This window comes from Hypomesus transpacificus, chromosome 20, assembly GCF_021917145.1.
Source record: "Hypomesus transpacificus isolate Combined female chromosome 20, fHypTra1, whole genome shotgun sequence".
In the NCBI taxonomy this organism is placed as follows: Eukaryota; Metazoa; Chordata; class Actinopteri; order Osmeriformes; family Osmeridae; genus Hypomesus; species Hypomesus transpacificus.
Genome location: NC_061079.1, coordinates 126,432 through 148,697, shown reverse-complemented (window position 1 = coordinate 148,697; position 22,266 = coordinate 126,432). Strand labels below are relative to the sequence as shown.

At 43.1% G+C, this 22,266-nt stretch overlaps 2 protein-coding genes across 3 annotated transcripts; both read right to left on the bottom strand.

Moving 5' to 3' along the window:
* Nucleotides 1–1,593: 1,593 nt before the first annotated feature.
* akt2l (v-akt murine thymoma viral oncogene homolog 2, like) lies at nt 1,594–10,538 on the bottom strand. Of its 2 annotated transcripts, XM_047042963.1 has the most exons (14): nt 10,439–10,538; nt 9,039–9,185; nt 7,423–7,551; nt 5,450–5,561; nt 5,073–5,226; nt 4,805–4,936; nt 4,521–4,586; nt 4,374–4,442; nt 3,954–4,076; nt 3,470–3,598; nt 3,172–3,386; nt 2,708–2,795; nt 2,231–2,333; nt 1,594–2,087 (listed from the first exon to the last, which is right to left on the bottom strand). In XM_047042963.1, exons 2-14 carry the CDS (start codon nt 9,082–9,084, stop codon nt 2,008–2,010), a joined length of 1,446 nt encoding a protein of 481 aa, XP_046898919.1. In that variant the 5' UTR covers nt 9,085–9,185; nt 10,439–10,538; the 3' UTR covers nt 1,594–2,007. The 2 variants fall into 2 exon arrangements, with proteins under 2 accessions (XP_046898919.1, XP_046898920.1); XM_047042964.1 differs by lacking the exon at nt 9,039–9,185.
* Nucleotides 10,539–10,759: 221 nt separating this feature from the next.
* On the bottom strand, nt 10,760–21,442 carry vaspa (vasodilator stimulated phosphoprotein a). Its single transcript, XM_047042965.1, has 12 exons — nt 21,084–21,442; nt 17,420–17,591; nt 16,903–17,083; nt 16,711–16,777; nt 15,835–16,138; nt 15,428–15,534; nt 15,236–15,284; nt 14,715–14,757; nt 14,561–14,603; nt 12,686–12,758; nt 12,514–12,571; nt 10,760–12,087 (listed from the first exon to the last, which is right to left on the bottom strand). Exons 1-12 carry the CDS (start codon nt 21,086–21,088, stop codon nt 12,050–12,052), a joined length of 1,140 nt encoding a protein of 379 aa, XP_046898921.1. The 5' UTR covers nt 21,089–21,442; the 3' UTR covers nt 10,760–12,049.
* Nucleotides 21,443–22,266: the final 824 nt, after the last annotated feature.

The window sequence follows — 22,266 nt, the reverse complement described above, 5'->3', positions numbered from 1 at the left end:
CATAATACATTAAACTGTAATTTCATTTGCTCTTGGGGGCCCTCTGGTAGCCACAGGTGCCCAAAGCAGCCGCTTAGTTCGCTTATGCCTTTGGCCGGCCCTGCTTTCTAGCATTATTTTTAGTTTTGGACACTTCGCTGAAATTAAACTTTTTTAATTGGCACCAATAATACTTGAAAGATGTTCAGTGACGGAAAATCATAAAGACCCCAAAGAAAATGTCACCCATTCGATTTGTTATGGAATCAAAATCGTGTTTTCCACTAAATGTATGAATGAGAGTATTTCAGGTTTCAGGGCAGTTAAGGGGAGGGGGTGAATTAGAAAAACAAAACATCATGGTTTCTTTTTTAAATGATTTCACACAGCACAAATGGACACAAAGGTAACATGACTGAACTCCTAGGCCTGTGGCGTACACAGGGCAGCTTTCTGCCTGGGAGGACCGTGTGCAGGCCGTGGTCAGGGTGGGCAGCCAAGCTGGGCTGTTTGTTTACATTCACCACACCCTGGTGTTGAGTTACAACAGGGCCCGTAATCAGAGGCTTCATGATGCCCCTCTGCTCCTAAACAGTACAGCAGATATGAGACATTTTACCTAATTCAGAAAGATAACATTTATACACACACGCACACACATTTCTCAACTTAACGTAAAATTAGGTCTGTTGAAGTAACTAAGTGCTGATTGATGTAATGTAAATCACATGGCTGGTGTGTTTTGATTGAGGACCAACAAGATGTGACCTCCTTCATTAAAAACGTATTTCATAAAAAAATATCTGTCTACCTTGTGCAGTGAGGGATTCCCAATTCCCAGTCATTTCTGTGGCATTTTGTTGATTTCATTAACAACATTCAGTCAAAGCCAGAGCTGTTCATGAGTACATGTTCTGGTTACAGTTCAAGGTCATTTCCTGCGTCCCGTGTTCCTCAGTAGATTCTGACATGTCAGCTGTGTTGCATCATCCCCATGTTCTACTATGTCACCAGGTTGTCTCCAGACGGCAAGCATACATCAATTACACACACAACGCATTCTCTCATTGATTAAAATGTGGACGTTCAGTTTTGATGTTCTCTCTTCCCAAACCTCCCCTCCCTCCGAGTCTCCTAGTTCCAAACCTCCCCTCCCTTCCAAGTCTCCTAGTTCCAAACCTCCCCTCCCTTCCAAGTCTCCTAGTTCCAAACCTCCCCTCCCTTCCAAGTCTCCTAGTTCCAAACCTCCCCTCCCTTCCAAGTCTCCTAGTTCCAAACCTCCCCTCCCTCCTAATCTCCTAGTTCCAAACCTCCCCTCCCTTCCAAGTCTCCTAGTTCCAAACCTCCCCTCCCTTCCAAGTCTCCTAGTTCCAAACCTCCCCTCCCTCCTAATCTCCTAGTTCCAAACCTCCCCTCCCTCCTAGTCTCCTAGTTCCAAACCTCACCTCCCTCCTAGTTTCCTAGTTCCAAACCTCCCCTCCCTCCTAGTCTCCAGTCTCCTAGTTCCAAACCTCCCCTCCCTCCTAGTCTCCTGGTTCCAAACCTCCCTCTTCTCCCTGTAGACCAGTGCCATCACCATGGTAACAGATCATTCCAGAAAAGAACACTTGCAAATCACAGAGAAAGAGTATGTCTCCTTATTAAGCAAAAACTCCGAAATATGGGTATTAATTTGAGTGTTTCTTGTAGCTCCAGCAGTTGTGTGTTAATGTAAAAAGAAAAATGAGAGGAATTGAAAATCAAGACCGAGTTCCATCTGCGAGTACAAGAAACGCAGAAAGGAGAGCAGCGCTAGTCGTCTGCAGGTGTGTCCATAGGTGCTAGAGCTGTTCCTGTGTGTCCTGCTGACCTGGTATGCTGCAGGGACAGCCAGGCCTGAGGGTAGTGTGGCTACAGTTTATACATAACATTGTGGTGGTGAGTTTTGGCACAGATCCCACCAAGACCAATAAACCACCAGTTTATGGCATCATCAGATTCCAGTCTTTGATACGACCGTGTGTGTGTGAGAGATTTGTTATGGGGGCATCACTCTCTTATGCTGGCAGAGTATGAGAACTGGGGAAAGTGGGCAGGTTGGTTAGGGTCCTCACAATCCAGATTGTCATCTGGAAGCAAAGAAGAACATTACAATGTTAACAGTTTCAAAGTTACTGTAAAGATCAGTGTAGATCACCATGTAACAGGAAAGATCAGTTTAGATCACCATGCAAGACAGAAAAATAAATACAAAAACACGTTAAGTACTTACATTTATCTGGAGGCGTGAGGGTGATGGTCTGTGCTGTGAACTCGTCGTCAAAATAGCGGGTATCTGTTTCAGAAGTCACCTGAGGCTTGAAGGGCGGAGTCAGCTGGGAGGAGAGAGACAGTCAGGGAGGACACTGCTTAGCTTATCTCAATCACACAGCTTTCACATGTTACCTTATGGAACTTCATTTAAGTCATGTTTTGTTTACGCAATGTGTACATTATGCTAATTTGGTGATTACGTACATAGAGCCCCCTGTAAACTTCCAAATGTTTTATATCCCATTTGATTCAAATATCTGTTACCTTGTTATTATTATACTGTTTCACAATAGTGTGAGTAAGCATTGCTCACAGTCTATACTCCCAGCTATTTTCCTGTTATTCAATTTAGGTTTTACTCAAACATTCAAAAGACATAGGCCAATGACGACAGATCTGGGCAACCCATGACAACAGGTGCCAAGTTCTCCCTCACCTTCCTCTGCAGAACATCTTGCCAGTTAATGGTGGCGAAGAACTTGTGTGTCATCACCTCTTTGGCATCATTGGGTCCACCCCCTAACCTGTCATCAACAGAAAGAAATCAGAATCAGGCTTGACCCCGAGGACAATGTGCTCTCTGAGTAACCATGATATTGTCAATTTCTCCAGGGATGTTAGATAACGAGTACACGCCTCTATCAAACGGCACATATAAAAGGACATTAATGTGTGAAGCTGTATGCTAAACCAGACCTGCAGAGCTAACCCTACCCCCAGCCCACCAGACCTGCAGAGCTAACCCTACCCCCAGCAGACCAGACCTGCAGAGCTAACCCTACCCCCAGCAGACCAGACCTGCAGAGCTAACCCTACCCCCAGCACACCAGACCTGCAGAGCTAACCCTACCCCCAGCACACCAGACCTGCAGAGCTAACCCTACTCCCAGCACACCAGACCTGTGCTTGGGGTCCTTCTTCAGTAGGCCGGCCAGCAGGGCCTTGCCTTCGGGCGCCAGGTTCCTGGGGAAGCGGATCTCCTCCATAAGGATCAGCTCGAACAGGCGCTCATGGTCCTGGTTGTAGAAGGGCAGTCGGCCGCACATCATCTCGTACATGACCACGCCCAGGCCCCACCAGTCCACCGCCCGGCCATAGTCGTTGTCCTCCAGCACCTGTGGAGGGAGGAGAGGGCTCGTCTGATACACTGGATATCTTGGAGAACGTCCCTATTGTCTGACGAGCCTGACGAGCGTACCTCTGGTGCCAGGTACTCTGGAGTGCCACAGAAGGTCTTCATGGTGGCATCAGGGGTGATACCCTCCTTGCACAACCCGAAGTCTGTGATCTTGATGTGGCCGTCCTTGTCCAGCATCAGGTTCTCCAGCTGGGGGCACAACAGCGTTTCAGAGATAGACACATACTGGTGCTATATGACACATGCTGGTGCTATGTGACACATGCTGGTGCTATGTGACGTAGCAAACTTTGATTTTCCTAAATGTTGAAAAGAGATTAAAAAAAAAAAAAATCCTGTATGACTATCCTTTGAATGTATTTTGTAAAGCTCTCTCATGGAAGTCGCTTTGGATAAAAGCATCTGCTAAATGCATAAATGTAAATGCATTTTGTGAAAAGGAACATTTGAAGTCATGTCGGTGAGATGTGTAGGACCAGTGATCAGCGGTTCTGCTACCTTTAAATCCCTGTAGACAACATCACGAGAGTGAAGGTACTGCTACCTTTAAATCCCTGTAGACAACATCACGAGAGTGAAGGTACTCCAACGCAGACACAATCTCTGCACCATAGAAACGAGCTCGGTCTTCTGTGAATACGCGCTCTCGAGACAGGTGGAAGAAGAGCTGCGAGGACAGGAGTCAGATTCAGTGAGAAACTAGAGGTGGCATGTGACTATGGGAGTAAATGATATTGGTGACTATGTGATATAGTTGACTGTGTATATGATATAGCTGACAGACTGACAGTGTTTATGATATAGATGACTGCAGGGTATATGATAGAGTTGACTGTATGTGATATAGATGACTGCAGGGTATATGATAGAGTTGACTGTCTATGTGATATAGATGACTGCAGGGTATATGATATAGCTGACAGTGTTTATGATATAGGTGAATATGGGCTGTGTTATCACCAACCTCTCCTCCGTTGGCATATTCCATAACAAAGCACAGTCGGTCATGTGTCTGGAAGGCATATTTCAGGGTCTGGGAGACAGGGCAGATGATGAGCAATCTGACAAAGTTTCCTGTATGTAAATCGTGTGTAACAGCTGTGTGACTTACAGTGAGGAAGGGGTGCCGTGTGTTCTGCAGCACTCTGCTTTCTGTAACTGTGTGGGCCACCTCATCCTGGACATCAACACAGTCACAGGGGGGTTAGCCTGGCCATTTAGAATACACACACCCATATTCACTGATGCAATCCAACACACATAGTAAGCTCATGTACTAACCCAACTAACTTGCACGTCCAGAATATGTAAACAGACGACAAGAATAATCTACAGATCCAGTAATGCAGCAGATTCTGCTGTTCTGTTCAACAGAGCCCTGAGACCCAGTCTTACCTTGGCTATGATGACCTCCTTGCGCAGGATCTTCATGGCGTAGTGAACACCGGTGGATTTCTCCTTGACTAGGATCACCTTACCAAAAGTTCCCTTGCCCAGCAGCTTCAGGTACTCAAAGTCGCTCATCGTCTGATAACACAGTAGAGCTGGATCTTAGCCATCTTATAGACCTATTCACTTGTTTTCAAATGGCAAAATAAATGAACAGGTGGCACACACCATCTTGCACGCTAGACAGATTCTCAGTCACTTGAGACACACTTACCACTTTAGAGCTGCTTTTGGACATGGCCACCTCCATCTCCTCCAGACTGCAGTCGCTGGGAGAGTGGAACAGATCCATGGGTTCCTCTTCCTCCTCCGGTTCCCTCCTCTTTAGACCGTTAGCCACCGCCTGGATGGACCGGATCCACTCCTCTCTACACACAAACACACACACACACACACAACGCTACAAGGTTATCCAGCAGTTTCGGCAACACCTCAGGCATGTAAACAGATCCTATAGCTAACTGCATTGTCTCCTTCCCCCCTCACCTATAGCTAACAGCATTGTCTCTCTCCCCCCTCACCTATAGCTAACAGCATTGTATCTCTCCCCCCTCACCTATAGCTAACAGCATTGTCTCTCTCCCCCCTTACCTCTCCTCATTGTTCTCCACGTGGAAGGTGCGTTCGATGACAGTGGTCCACTGCAGGCAGCGGATCACAAAGGTGTTTGGGCGAGGGCGCTCCGTCTTCATCAGCTGACACTCTGGAAGCAGGTAGAACAGGAAGCAGGTAAAACAAGAAGCAGGTAGAACACTTACAACAGTATTCACACAACAGCAGGTATAACAGTTACAATAGTATTCACTAGTGCTGTCAAACGATTTGGGCTGTCCCCACTCAGTCGACTAGTCGATTTTTCTGGTCGATATGCTCTTGGTCGACTAAGATTTTTTTTAGTCGAGCTGCCATATGGCAGTGTGAGATCTGATTCCCGCTTGTGTCATCATTGCTGAATTGACAAAATGTTTTACAGAAATTGTAGATTATATTATTTAAGACAAATAAAGAAACTCTAAAAACATATAATCTAAAAGAAAAGGTGTTACTGTTTTCCCTTTCATTAATCTGCGCTTTGTTTTGGTATTTTGCACACAGCACGAGCACAATTGGCTGCAGAACTATAAACTCTGCCATAGCCTACTTTGTCAGCGTTATTAGTCAAAATGGCAAAGACATCTGTGGTATGGCAGCATTTCATTAAAGTACATTTACATTTACAAAGTACCGGGTGACTCGAAAAACGTTGAATGCAAACTCTGCCAACAACGGTTTATTTTTCATAGTTCGACGTTGAATATGATGTAGCGTACCACCTGAAAAACACAAGTTGGACTAGCCCTACTTCGCTCATGCTAACGCGCTGGGTTGAAAAATGAATATGCCTATTATAAGAATCACATCCAAATTGAATGCCATTATCTTCTCCGGCCAAGACAACAAAATATTTCTCTGTTGCACTGTTCCCCACTCAGCTTCTACGTAAATTCACATGCTGCAAGTTCAGGCAGTGATAAGCGCGCTCTGATGATTTGCATGTTAAACAAACAATATTTTTAATTTGTAGTAGATTATAAGAGATACTAAATACCATCGGCATTCTGTTACAACAGGACTGGTGATACGAGTCTTATTATTAGTAGGCTATTAGCGGCTGAATCTACAATGTCCAGCAGCCATTGAGTCAGATCGCGAAAATATTTGTATGTTGTTTTTTGTGTAAAAAAAAACCTGTTAAACAGGCTCTGCTACTACTCTTTAGCCGGCTCGCAAGCCCAAACAAGTGTGTGCGGCGTGCCTGTTGTTTTGTTTCCGGTCTAGCTAGATCCGGTGTGGTGTTGTAGTTTTTCTAACGTCAGTAGTTGTTGCAACAGCATGTGAAAAAAAACTACAACGTTTGCTAGGCCAAAAAGAACGTTAATCTCGCGCAAAACATTTTTTACGCCGTTAAAATGGGTTTGCGTTAACGCCGTTAATAACGCGTTTAACTGACAGCACTAGTCTTCACACAACAGCAGGTAGAACAGTTACAACAGTATTCACACAGCCACATTTTATGTGAATAAACCACCCTCTTTGCCAAAGTGTTTCCCTTGCTGTTGCTAAATGCCACTTTCAGCTGCACACTCTAAAACCAACATTTACATTTAGTCATTTAGCAGACGCTCTTACCCAAAGCGACTTACAGTAAGTACAGGGACATTACCCCCCAGGCAAGAAGGATGAAGTGCCTTGCCCAAGGACACAACTTCATTTGGCACGGCGAGGAATCGATCGCAGAACCTTCTGATTACTAGCTAAACTCCCTCACCGCTCAGCCATCTGACTCTCAGAACATTACACTCCCAACAGGGGTGTAATGTTCTGAGACCGAGAACGTGATCCTTTCGTAACCCCCCCCCCCCCCCCCCCCCCCCTCCAAGGTGGATAAAACCAAGGTATGAACTGCATTGTGGATAAAGAATCGTTACACCCCTAAAAACCAAGGTACACCTCTTACACCAAGGTTTGGTGTAAGAAAATCTACGATGCATTACACTAAAACATTTCTGTTATGTGAGACAAACCTGCCACTGAGAAGTTGTTGAGGGGTGGTACGCTCTGGTCCGTGTGGTCTGGCCTCTCCTTGTAGCCAATAAAGGAACCATCACTCTTCAGAATGAAATACCTGGGTCTCCATGTCTTAATATACTCGCCTATAGGCAGAAAAGGTACTTGAATACATGGATCTCACGCAAACAGACATAACAAGATTCAAGGACAAGTTACTTTTGTCAATATTCAGAAAATATTTGGTACAAAACTGTGTGAAACAATAGACTCTTCATTACAATACAAAAATACACTAAATGGATGCATTTTTTTCCCCATCAGCCTACACAAGATCTAATTATGAGCCCAAATCATTTTTTTTTTTACACATAAAAAATAAATGCGACATCAGCATGCGACATCAGCATACTTAATCAGACTTCCTTATGACACTAAAGACAGCTCTGGTGCATCCTGCTTCCATTGATGTTTCTACAACTTGTTTGGAGTCCACCTGTGGTCAATTCAATTGATTGTACAGACAAACACAAGGTCCCAGTTTGTTGTGGAGACAACCAAGACCAGTCCGGGTCACTCAGGGCTCCAGAGGACCCAAGATGGGACACCAGGCCGCCTTTATGATGTAGTAGCCAGGTGGAAATATAAGGCACATGACAGCCAGTGTAACACCTAAAGCAGGGGTGTCGAACTCCGGTCCTCGAGGGCCGCTGTCCTGCATGTTTTAGATTTTTCCCTGCTCCAACACACCTGATTCAATTAAATGGTTTGTTATAACGACCCTTCATTCAAATCAGGTGAGCTGGATCAGGGAAACATCTAAAACATGCAGGACAGCGGCCCTCGAGGACCGGACTTCGACACCCCTGACCTAAAGTATTCTGACTATAAGAAAAACAAAACAGTGGTCTGCAAAAACTGAACCCTTTAGCATGAATCACCTGATCTACAGTAACCACAGTAACCACAGTAACCAAGTACCAGGGCTGGGCGGTATGGCCTAAAATGTTAATCACTGTATAATTCGTAAGCACTGACGATATCGGTATTTATTACGATAAATTAGTTAATCTTAAAAATGTCATGACAATGCCATCTGCACTGCAGCGGCTAATCTACTGCATTCGGACGGATTTGGATTGGGTAACTCCGGTGTGTCACTGTCACATGAGTTGACTTTCCAAATTTTGCAGCGTTTAATTGCCATGGAAGATCGACTTCTCAGTAGCCTACCCGTTCAACAGTAGCCTACGTTTATGGGATCGCAATTAACTGTTAAATATTTGCAGAATTAGCTCTAGCTATAACCCAGCCTGTATACGTCCCTTGATGGACAAACCTGAGCCAACATCCCTGGAGAGGCCCTGGAGCGACACACTCAACCTAACAGACCCTGGAGCGACACACTCAACCTAACAGACCCTGGAGCGACACACTCAACCTAACAGACCTTGAGGATCTGCAGACAAGGAAAAGCCCCAAACAAAGGAAAGCTAAACTTGTACAGTCACCTGTACAGTCATTTATTGTATCAATTTTAGGTTAAGGTGTGGAATGTGGAAAAGGGGTCTGAGTCCTTGAAATGCACTACATGAGAACTGTTACATGTAATTAGTAGGATTTGGGTTGTCACCTCTCTTGTGGAGCCATCCCTCTCTGACTAAGCTGATTTCATTCATGGTGAAGGTTGAGAGGTTTGGACGGGTCAGGGATGGGGGTGAGGGAAGGGGAGCCTGGGAAATGGTTTGCCTAATCAAGTCTCAATGATGCTGCACAGCACCTGCAGATGAATAAGAGACAAATTACAGTTCTAGGCCCCACAATGTCCATGCCATGAATTTAATCTAATTGTTAAGTCTATTTGTAAATTTATAGATCTGACATCTATATGTAGTTCTTTGACAGACTGAGTGTGGTTGAACTAGCTAGTGGTTAATTTTTAGCCAATATATGACTAAAGTGATTTTACTTGTAATATCCCACAATGACTAGATTGCTAACAAAACTTCACATTTATAGATTAGGAAAGAGGAGAGCGCGAGGTAGCTTGCGGACAACAACTGTCTGAAGTTTCTGAAGTTAACTGTAACTTGTCATTACAGAGGGGAAAATATGTAGCGTTAAGTATTCACATACATACATTGATTAAATATAAACTATCTAGCCTACATGTTTTTAATCCAAAGTTTCTTGTTAGTGTTGTGTATCTGATCATGTTATCTTGATTATTGCTCAACTAGCTAGTACGTTAAACACGTAACTAACGCTAGGTGAGCTACGTTAGCTAGTCTAGCTAACGGCGATACTGTAGTATCGCTAAGTCATGTCGATCAATTAAGTGCAAGTTCTATTTTGAAGCAGGCTGCGACGGTGCTACTGTACTGCTAGTTTAGCAAACCAATAACCTCGTTGCTGGCAAACAACAGTAGAAGTTCAGTTAGACAGTACTACTAGCTACTGTAGTTACACGACCACAGATGTTTGCTAGCGTAGCCACGCGTTATTTAATCAGACAGTCGTATTACATATATAATTTAGATTTAGCGTTAGCATAGTTGGGCTAGATATCTAGTCATACTGCTAAGCTATTTTGACTTTAGCACAATACGTCTCGTAGCTTGTATGCTACATTACCTGCTTGGCTGGCAAACCAACAATAATTTCAATGAAGGAAGTAGGCTAACCTGAGCATGTAAAACCTGATTTATAATTAGACAAAATTAACGTGCAAGCATGGTATGTTGCTACAGCACCGGTGGCTCTAACTTTTGGTAACAGTATGCTAGCTACTGTAACGCTGTCAACTCAGTCTTGCTGTAGTTTACGTGCTGTAATCTAGCCTTGCTAGTTAGTCTGGACATAGTGCTAGCTCCAGCTAGTTTGCTGCTTATGTCAGCATGCAAGTTAGGCTAACAAATCGGGTTTAACAATATTAGTTTGTTTCAAATTTGTTTAACATTTTTAAATAAACGGCTACCAAACATGTAGACTATATATATTATTAAAGGATAACATATTCTATCCTTTCTTTACCCCACGTTGTTCTTGTCGCAAAGGCAGTTTTGGCAGGCTAAATCCAGAACAGGCCAACATCAGACAAGAAAAACATCAGGTAACTTCTTTTTCGTTTGTTTAATGGTAGATTGCAACCAACGTTAAGAGGTACATCACTGCCACCTACTGTTCAGGAGTGTGAAGTAGGGGCCTACATAAGAAAGAATAGTGCATATCCTAGGAATACAGTGTATACGTCCATCATCTAGACAGAGGAAGTAGTGCAATATCCATCCATGGGAACTTCCTCTTCTTTTTGTCTGTAAAAGTTCTCTCTAAAGAAAACTCACTTTCAATGAATCCAAAATAACAATTATAATTTATTGAAAATTAAATCAAAGATACATTCCATTGTCATTTCCACAGTACTTCAGTTGGAAATAAAAACAATAAATGCATGTAATTCAAACATTGCTTGAAAACAAGTATATGCAAATGTAGGAGAGCTAGGAGGTGAGAGGCAAAATATTAGAAAAGTAAATTGGCCACTGGTTTGATAGAGGTTCCAAAGTCGGTGAACATAATGGGTATACTGTAGGCATCTTCCATAACAGCCAGTGATGCACAGCAGTAGCCTGCACTGCACCAGCATCACAAAGGGACAGTCTTCAAATGCCCCACCTCTCTCTCTCCGTATCCACCCCTTCTCATGTGGCAGTAATGGGTACTTACAAAATAGAATAGATAGAAGAGATATCTTTTTCCTTTTAGTCAGACAACCTCCAATCATGGAAAGCGGAGGAAAGTGTGCATGAAAAAGCTGACAGCCACTAAAGTACTAAAAGAAGTATTTCAACTTTTGAAATTCAAGTATTTCCTTGAAATAGTTTGACTCTTATGTTGTGTATCATACTTGCAGAAGTACTTCTTTGTAATTGTAACAATTTTCCCTAGCCAGTTTGAAATTCTGCTCATTTGGTATGTCCCTGATTGTAAACAAGCACACATTATACTGGATGATATATTTAAAGGGGAATTTTGGTTGATTTAGGAGTCTAACCTTGAGCACTCAGATGCCGTTTAGTCCAAGTCCCTAAGGAACAGTTCATTTTCAGTTTAGGTTTAGTTTAGCAAAACTCACTCAGTACTATGAAGGGGAGGTGAACACTTAAAAGGGACATGGCTCTGTGTTCTGGCCAAATTAGCTTCACTGCGACTGAAATAGACTGCTGAAAAGGCTTATTTCCAGAACTCGCAGTAACTTACTGTGTCAAACAGTGCAGTTCATTACAAAATATACAAAACCCTATCTGCAGCAATGATGTCCACATGGTTTAGGTAATCAAGACTACATTAGAATTTGAAATGCTTGAAAAGTATTAGCATTGTATTTACTGATATTCCCTGAATTCTCAGAACTGAGTGGTTAGGCCAGAAATTCCCCAAGACCCAGGCACAGGTGAGATACAAGAGGACTGATACAGGAGACGATAAGGAACAGATGATATTGCTGGAGTGCAAACAAGAGGATCAGCTAGCCTAAACAGTGCAAAAAATATTGTTATCAGCCATCTGTCCATTTCTCGTTTAGAAATGTTTTCTTCATTGTCTTGTTGATCGGCCATTTGCCAGTGACTGTGCATGTACTGGTTACATGGGGCCTCTCCTTTGCAACTCCTGGATGAATGCTGAAAGACGAATAACGTGGAGTTAGAATGAGAGGCAGAGAGGGAGAGTGGGTTTGGTGACTGACAAATTAATGACCACTGTTAGGGTTTACTGTGGGGTACAGGGTTAGGGTTTACTGTGGGGTACAGTGTTAAGGTTTACTGTGGGGTACAGGGTTAGGGGTTTACTGTGGGGTACAGGGTTAGGGTTTACTGTGGGGTACAGGGTTAGGGTTTACTGTGGGGTACAGGGTTAGGGTTTACTGTGGGGTACAGGGTTAGGGTTTACTGTGGGGTACAGGGTTAGGGTTTACTGTGGGGTACAGGGTTAGGGTTAACTGTGGGGTACAGGGTTAGGGTTTATTGTGGGGTACAGGGTTAGGAGTTTACGGTGGGGTACAGGGTTAGGGTTTACTGTGGAGTACAGTGGCTCAACAGGGAACTCACCTCCAATTATTTCATCCTTCACTTTATGGAGTTCTTTTTTCACTTCCTCTAAGATGTCCTATAGACACAAAGCTATCATTAGCAACAACAGATAATCCAAGAAAGACAATTACTACTTTGCATACCTTTACGATGAATTGATTTAATGTAAGTGAAGGGAAGGAAAGCATGCCTGTTTGATTTTCTCCATGTTGGTTTCTCCACTTCCTGTGCTGCTGTCTGCATTGCTGTTCAATGCTCTAATCCTGAGAGGAAAAAGAGAGATGGGGAGATGAGAGTTCTTCTTCCAGATAAGAGAGATAGGGAGATGAGAGTTCTTCTTCCAGATAAGAGAGATACGGAGATGAGAGTTCTTCTTCCAGATAAGAGAGATAGGGAGATGACAGTTCTTCTTCCAGATAAGAGAGATAGGGAGATGAGAGTTCTTCTTCCAGATAAGAGAGATACGGAGATGAGAGTTCTTCTTCCAGATAAATTACCTAAACCAAGAGAACCAGAACCAGGGGCCATGCAGTCTCAATAGCAACTGTTAAAGCTTCATATAAACTGTTAGTGGTGAATGAAACTGTGCTGTGGTTGAAGTAACATAGAAATTCAACATATGACCCATGAACATGGTAGTATTTTTACCCAAGGTTGCTGATATAAATGTTTCTCATTTGTTGTTTGTTGTTTCTCAAATGTTTCTCAGCTTTGGGTTAACATTACATTGTGTAGCTTTGGGTTAACATTACATTGTGTAGCTTTGGGTTAACATTACATTGTGTAGCTTTGGGTTAACATTACATTGTGTAGCTTTGGGTTAACGTTACATTGTGTAGCTTTGGGTTAACGTTACATTGTGTAGCTTTGGGTTAACGTTACATTGTGTAGCTTTGGGTTAACGTTACATTGTGTAGCTTTGGGTTAACATTACATTGTGTAGCTTTGGGTTAACATTACATTGTGTAGCTTTGGGTTAACGTTACATTGTGTAGCTTTGGGTTAACGTTACATTGTGTAGCTTTGGGTTAACGTTACATTGTGTAGCTTTGGGTTAACGTTACATTGTGTAGCTTTGGTTTAACGTTACATTGTGTAGCTTTGGGTTAACGTTACATTGTGTAGCTTTGGGTTAACGTTACATTGTGTAGCTTTGGGTTAACGTTACATTGTGTAGCTTTGGGTTAACGTTACATTGTGTAGCTTTGGGTTAACGTTACATTGTGTAGCTTTGGGTTAACATTACATTGTGTAGCTTTGGGTTAACATTACATTGTGTAGCTTTGGGTTAACATTACATTGTGTAGCTTTGGGTTAACATTACATTGTGTAGCTTTGGGTTAACATTACATTGTGTAGCTTTGGGTTAACATTACATTGTGTAGCTTTGGGTTAACATTACATTGTGTAGCTTTGGGTTAACATTACATTGTGTAGCTTTGGGTTAACATTACATTGTGTAGCTTTGGGTTAACATTACATTGTGTAGCTTTGGGTTAACATTACATTGTGTAGCTTTGGGTTAACATTACATTGTGTAGCTTTGGGTTAACATTACATTGTGTAGCTTTGGGTTAACATTACATTGTGTAGCTTTGGGTTAACATTACATTGTGTAGCTTTGGGTTAACATTACATTGTGTAGCTTTGGGTTAACATTACATTGTGTAGCTTTGGGTTAACATTACATTGTGTAGCTTTGGGTTAACATTACATTGTGTAGCTTTGGGTTAACATTACATTGTGTAGCTTTGGGTTAACATTACATTGTGTAGCTTTGGGTTAACATTACATTGTGTAGCTTTGGGTTAACATTACATTGTGTAGCTTTGGGTTAACATTACATTGTGTAGCTTTGGGTTAACATTACATTGTGTAGCTTTGGGTTAACATTACATTGTGTAGCTTTGGGTTAACATTACATTGTGTAGCTTTGGGTTAACATTACATTGTGTAGCTTTGGGTTAACATTACATTGTGTAGCTTTGGGTTAACATTACATTGTGTAGCTTTGGGTTAACATTACATTGTGTAGCTTGATACACTGTGCAGGCATGGGTCCTACCTGGGCATGGTGGCAGATTTCTCCCAAGATCTTTTGACATTGTCTGTTGATTATAAGAATTCAATTGATTTAATATATCACTTACTCAATGTTTTTGTACATACAATGACGTCATCATTCAATTGAATAAGATAAAAACAAAATATCCACCCACCTCCTTGTCCTGAAGACCTGGAGCTGGAGGAGTCTGCATCTTCCTGGGGTTAGGGTTGGGGTTAGGGAGACAGTGGGGGGAACTCATGTTGTCATAATAGTCTGTTACTTTGAATGGAAATTAAATGAGTGAAAAGCAGTATTACGGGTAGAACATTTAACATAACATATAACCTAACATATCTGTGTGTGAACTGAGTTCCAAACCTAATATCCTGGATCGGGTTATGACAACACATCAGCCAAGTATTTGGGCCTGATACTGGATGCCGACACACAGCTGTATCTCATCCATCATCTCTAATTCCTTCATCTCTCATTCCTTCATCTCTCATCCCCTCATTCCTTGTCCCCTCATTTCTCATCCCCTCATTTCTCATCACCTCATCTCTCATTTCCTCATTTGTCATCCCCTCATCTCAACTGACACCACCAGGCAGATCCATGTTATGTGACAGTAACAGTGACCAGTGACATGTTGAGGATTTACATCTGAGCAAAGATGATTTACAGGACACTTACGTTTCCCAGTTCATCTTTCTTCACGACAGGAACATCTGAAGCTTTCCTCCTGCACAGCAACAAGAACACTGTCAGCCTTCGTAGCCTGGTGTCTCTCTCTCACTCAACCAGGAACCAAGCTCATTAGCTCTCTCTCTCTCTCACACACACACACACACTCTAACATTCAGTCACCAAACAAGCATGGCTCACCGTCTTGCCAGAATGGCACTCATTTCTCCCATCAGACCTCCTCCTCCTCCTCCTCCCCCCCCTCCTGAGGCTGCTTTGGCAGCAGGGGCATCAGCACTGCCATCATCCTGCAGACAGAAAGAGATCATGACAAGGAGATCTTCTTGGCGTTAACATAATGTTTGTTTTGGTTTTATGATTCTTGGTTCTTCAGCCTTCTTCCATTCACACTTCCATAGACATGGTGGGTCTCTTGAGTGAGCAAAGTACATAGCAACAGAATAGGGAATGTGTTAGAACTGTTAAAGGTCTCATACTTATATATCCATACATAGATGAATATGAACTGACTCAGATCACAAGCACATTGCATTCATCTGTTCCTTCCCTGTGCTAGTTATCATGGATGAGAATAGAGGAATTTTCACCTTGGGCACTTTGCGCAGTTTGGCTCCAGACAAAGCTGCAGCTAGCCCCCCGTCCCCCCCGCCCCCTCCTCCAAAGGGCAGGGGAGGCGCCGCTGCTCCTGAAGTAGGCTGGGGGCCCGCGGAGGGTGGAGGACCAGGAGGTGGAGGGGGAGCAGGGGGAGCAGGGGGAGCCGGGGGGGCAGGAGGGGCACCACTGGAAGGGACTACCGCCTGTGGCTCCCTCTCCTGCCCCTGGGTCTCCTGCCCCTGGGTCTCCTGCCCCTGGGTCTCCTGCCCCTGGGTCTCCTGCCCCTGGGTCTCCTGTCTGGGAGTATAGAATAAGTTACAGGTTGTAGACAGACACATGCACGCACACACACACATGCAGTCTTACCAACAGAAATATCTTGACTCTACCAGTATTGTTTGTAGTGTTTTTCTGATGACATACCAGGGTTAAAACAATTACCCATCATCATCATCCCCCACCAATCTAGTGCTATTAGCGAAGCAGGTCACAACTCAATCCCTTCAAGATACAACTATCCCTGACTCATGTCATATTGTCACTTTTAACAAGTTAGACTCCCACTCTCTCCAGCCTGACCACATGTGATCACCTCCCAGTCGGAGATGAGTAGTCGCACACATCTGAGGAGGGACAGTTGGCTGAAAAGGTTATCATGTTGTTTGAGGCAAAATATATGAAGTTTGTGATATATTGAGATCAAATTAAGGACAGTATTTGTTTTCAAATGCAATGTGATTGCATTGTTTTGTTACATACACCAAAACCATGTTATGTCAGGCCCATTACTAACCCTAACCCTAGGCCCAATACTTCATTGTGTCAAATGTAGTTTCTGCATAACCCTGCTTAACCCTAACATGTGGCACCTTCTCTGGGCCTCCTGCTCCTCCAGGAACGAGCCATTCTGAGCAGCTTGGGGCAGGGATGAGTAACCTACAATGAGACATACCAGAAGACATCAGGCATTTCTGAAGTAAAAAGATATGTTGTATTAAAATCCATATAGGATACCTTAAGTTCTTCTAAATCCTTGTTGAGTTTAGTGAATAAGGTGTGACCTGAGTCAGCCAGTGCGCTGACCACCTCCAGAGCATGCATCATTCCACTGGCGAAGAGGGTGGCGTCCTCTTTACTCCCGAAGTTCAGCCCCCACACCTGCCTGGCGTCTCGCCACTGGTGGAAAGTGGGAGTGGCCTCGTTGTACTTGAGCCCTTTGACAATTGGGCAATTGATGACCACCTAGAACCAGAGAGTGCCAATTGAATGATAATTTATCATTCATCGGCCCATCGGAAAATTATTAGTGTTTTTTCTCCCTACACACACATGCAAGTGGTTGTTCCGTGTGACAGTTGGAGGATCCTAGTTCGTACCCCAGATAGGCAAGTGAGGGAGAAAGGGATACTGACGAGAGATACGCTGACAAGTCTAGGAAATGCACTAAGACTGGTTCTCACATTCACTGCAGCATGTTGCTGCACGGTCATGTGTCAGCTCACGAGCATGTTGAGTCTGACATGCAGAGACATGAGCCATCTTCTGCATCCTTACCTGCTGGTCTGGCTGCATCCTTACCTGCTGGTCTGGCTGCATTTTGCGTCCCACCACTCTGAAGGTGTTGGCTGCAGGGTTGTGGTAGATCTGCACCCGGCTAAAGGCCTGCCCTCCCGCCCCAGCAGGGACCCAGCGCTTGTTGGCGTCGTCATACAGCATGACTGTGGCCCGAGCCTGGCAGATACTAGACTCACTTGAGGAATGAAATGTTGCAAAGTAAAAGGAGGGGAGACAAAAATAATTTTGAGAAAAAGAGGACCTTCAAGACAGATGAGTGAAAACCTGAAGTACAATGAAGTTTGTTGTTGTGTTTTCATCCTCTCATAAGAAACAATGTTTGACCACAACAACTCATATGTAAATGTTGATTAGTTATTGTCGCCACAACCATAAGAACATTTACTTTATATAGAAAGGATGAAAAGATCATGGGTTAGGGCTAACCCTATGTACATTACAGATCTGGGAGCTGTTTGTTAGTTGTTGTGTGCCACAGGATCCTAATGGGAGAGACATCTAGCTGTGTTGCCGTGGTCACAGAGGAGCTCTGGCTGCTTCTGTCTCTGTGCTCGAATCCAAGACATGATACAACCTCGACTTCCTCTTTCTAGACCACTTCCTGCTCTCTGCCCTGCCTGGTAGGGAACACGGGCCCATTCACACTGTACAGACACACAGATTCATGTACTCCAGGTACATGCATGCACATGCCTTTGCATGCACATGACTTTGCAAGTCGGAGCAAATTTACAAATTAGCCGTTCCATCAATAAAATACGCACATTTTCAGAAACTACACTGCCCATTTCTCATCACATTTTAATTCAGATTCTGATTTACATGTACCGTTTAGCTGAAATATGAATTGTAAAAACTTTACAAGCAATGGCGGTCAAAGGATTCTGTTCGTCCTGCTATCACGGCAACCCCGCCCCTACCCCTGACGCAAGCGTTACTTAATACTGACCAATCACAGCCAAGAGGGTCTCCGTAGCTCTCCGTAGCTACGACGGATAGTTACAAAATTAAGGAGGTGCACGTCAAGCTCTCCGAGGCTCTACGAGGGCTAACGGAGAGCTTGTAGAGGGCGTTCCACAGAGATGAGGGCGTTCCCATGTGTCAGTTTTTCGAAAGACGCAGAAGCATATATCGGCCTTTAGGGTTAGGGTTAGAGGGCTCTCCAGAGCTAGAGTTAGAAGAGTTAGGGTTAGGGGGCTCTCCAGAGCTAGAGTATAGCTCCAATAGCTGGCCCCCCCATCGTGAGCCGCACATTGTCTGTCATCCAGATTTATTTATTTATTTTTCATTAATGGAAAATGGGATTTCAACTTCACTGTAGGACAAATCAACCTCAGAAAAATATTTTTAAACATTTTAGCCTATATAAACCACAGTCTACAATTGAAACATTTTGTCATAGCAATCCACGTATCTCCACACTAAGATCCTGACACCCCTGTGTTACCCCTCCCCCCACAAGAGGTTACACTGGGCCAGGTGACAGTGCAGTCTATAGCCTAACGGTACATTGAAGCCAATATATAAGTCTATGATAGAAGCTGAGGGAGTTAACGTCAATAAAGGCTAGCCCAGTTGGACGCTGCTAAGTGCAGATACCAAGTTAAAGAAAAAAGTAGGCTAAGTACAAATATTCAATAAACTGTTTTTGAATTTTAAATGAGCTATTTACAGTAGGCAACCTAGCTTACGTTGGTTAGCTACAGTAGTTGGTCTAATTAGGTAGTGCTAGTTAGTGTTTGTCTAGTTTCAGACAGGAAGCATCTGACCCCAAACATGCACACACACGCACATGCACGCAAACACACACACATAACAATACGCAACACCACAGACCTTTAAGACAAAGCCTGTGTAGTGTCAGTGTAGGTCATGATGCTCGTGTGGATAGAGGAGGAAGCTGTTACTCAGGTTTAGACCAAAAAGGAAACAGAATTTAGTTTGCTCATTTTTTACGAAACCTTTTTATCTTGTTGACACGAGTAGCAGTCATTTCCCCACCATCTCTGCATGTGAGGGCTGACAGTTTAATACGAGGGCCCTGACTCAGACTGATTTTGAAAGTAAAAAAGTAGCAGGCAATGCATGTGGGGGGGGGGAAAGCTCATCTAAAAAAAGCGGATCTTTGACCTTGCATTCTTTCTGGTATCTAAAATATCACTGTTCACTGTGTGGACTTATCTGGGTGCCTCAGAAAGACTTAGTAGAAGACCATTTCTGTGTGTTTGATCTGTTTTGTTCTTAAGGACTATTTGTTGTCTGGTGTTACTCTCTCCTTTCAGCTGACTGATGTGTATAATCTCCAGAACACCAGAAATCACACTGCTGTAGACACTGATGGAAAAGTTAGCGAGGATTCATTCATACAAGTAGATGATCTTTATTTGTGAGAAAGCCTGTATGTATTTGAGCCCTACAACGGGAACAGGAAACAAATTTAAAAAACATATAAATTAAAATATACTCTGGCCACTGTGTCTGTCGTGTGTGTGGTTTACCAGCTGTTGCACAGACTCTGCAGCGTGTTACTTTGACACAGGCTGGAAGAAACCACAACACATTTCATCTTAGTGTCACAAAGTGAATGTCACACAATCTGGCCTCACTTCCACTTCCCCTATCAGTGATGTAGTGAGCTCTAACACTCCCTGGACGAGGGAGATGCAGGTACAGAGGAACTCGTGCTCAGGCGGGGGTCAGTAATGGGGGAGTAATGTTTGGCCCAACAGCTTGTAAAGACATGAGGTTATATTGAGAAAGCTTCTCTGATCACCTTATCACCCAGCCTGTCTCACTATGTGCTACTGTACTCACACCATCATCTCACCTGGTGCTGGACCCAGAGACAGAGCAGAGGAAGCCCTACACTGTAGAGTCATGAGACGGCTACTAATCTGATGGAACACTAGTGAGAGGCTTTGACCACCTTCATGCACTTTATGTATTAGTAGAGTACTTTGTTAGGGTCTCTGTGATTACACCTTGATATTATTATTGTATTTGAGGATTTAGGTTGGAGGTGCTTATCTCTCGGCAACTGTGAAGCCCTATGGGTAAATGTTATTTATTTTATTTGACGATCATGTTACAAAAGCAGTGTAAAGTGTCTGCCTAGCATATAGCACAGTGATGTACAACTTTGTCTTAGTTTGACATGCATAACCAATGTCTTCAGGTCGTTAGGCTGATAGTTCATATCCTACCCTATGTATGAGCCACTGAAATATCGCCTCTCTTAATAATTGATTATTATTATTAATATTCTATATTGTACAATATATAAGTAATACCAGAATTTGACAAACTGTGCCAACCAATACTCTTTTTACAATGGGAATGCGAACATAAATTAGGAAGTACTTTAACTAATACTATTATTATTAGGTTATTTGTATTCACAATTGCCAAATTACCAAATTCACCCTTTAAAATTGATCAAATCTGTCTAGTTAACAGCTTTCGCAGTTATTATTTAACACAATCACTAGCTGCCTTTGTGGTGTAGGCTACTGTCAACTTTGTCTGAACGGAACCCACGATATTGTTAAATATCTATTCAATAAATACTGAAAAAGCCACTTTTTCTGGAAAAATACACGACAGTTTACTGTGATCCATTCAAGAATAGCGTCACTATAAACGACTGAAAATTGATTCACGCCCTTACCTCATTGTAGAATAGGGAGACAAATTTCCGGTTTGAATCTAGCTTCTTGATTCCGGATTACACGCCGGTGTTTAAATATAAAATGCATAAATATTATGAAGGTAAAGTCGATTGCGAACACACATCTGGCTGGCTGGCGTGCCACTGTGTTGGGCTATGCGAGAGGTGGGAGCCGCGTACACGGTCGTTTCCTGGTTCGGACCGGGAGGATGGACCATCCAGGCATGCTCGGTCGGCTGGCGGGAGGGGTTGGAGGGGGTTTAAACCAAATGTAGAATGTGAGGAAAAAAATTCTGCGAAATGACGTCCTCAATGTATGTGTTGGGTGATGGTTTCAGAACCTCAGCAACAAATATTCTACATTTTCTCACGCACGACAATGATAGTGGTTTCAGTGTTGTGAATAAATATCATAGCCTATCATTACATTTAACGCTTCTCTTTAACCCTTTGTCTCCAAGTGTTCTCTCCTTTCCTCATTTACCAAACAGTTTCTTCCTTTAATAAGTGATTTTATTAATCAACGTAGGCCTATACCTTTTTTTCAGGATTTATTGTCAAGTAAAAAGATGGAGGTGGACTGTATAGGCTAAGGGATTTACTGAAGGGCAAAATAGATAAGAAATAGACGCTTTATTCATCCCCTATCGGAGAAATGATGGCATTACAGCAGTAAATAAAGACAGGATGACATACAGCCTATATGCAGGCTAAACACAAGGAAAATGCACAAAGGTGACAAACAATAGCTAGTTAAAAAGAAACGAGTAGGCCTACCATATGACCGTGCTAAAGTTGGATAGAATATCCAACAGACACCTGCAGACATCTGTTCCAGACTATCTTGCTTTGACCAGGGGTTCACAGATGGAGTGCAACGGTCTTCACAACGTTGGATTTTCAACAAGTGATCCCTGAGTCTTCACTGTGTTCACCCGGGGTTTAGAATCAATGGTACAACGGTGTTTTCAATCGGCCGCTCAGAAAATGCTCATAGTTAGGGACAGTCAACACATTTTAGGCCTAGATGACACATTTGTAGCCTTCCTAAATATCTTTTGACACCAAATTAACTGTCAAAAATAGTAAACTATACTCCTACATGCATGTTACACATTGTCTAATTGTCATATTGTTGCATAAGTGTATACCTATTTATTGTCAAAGTAGTTTTGTTATAAAT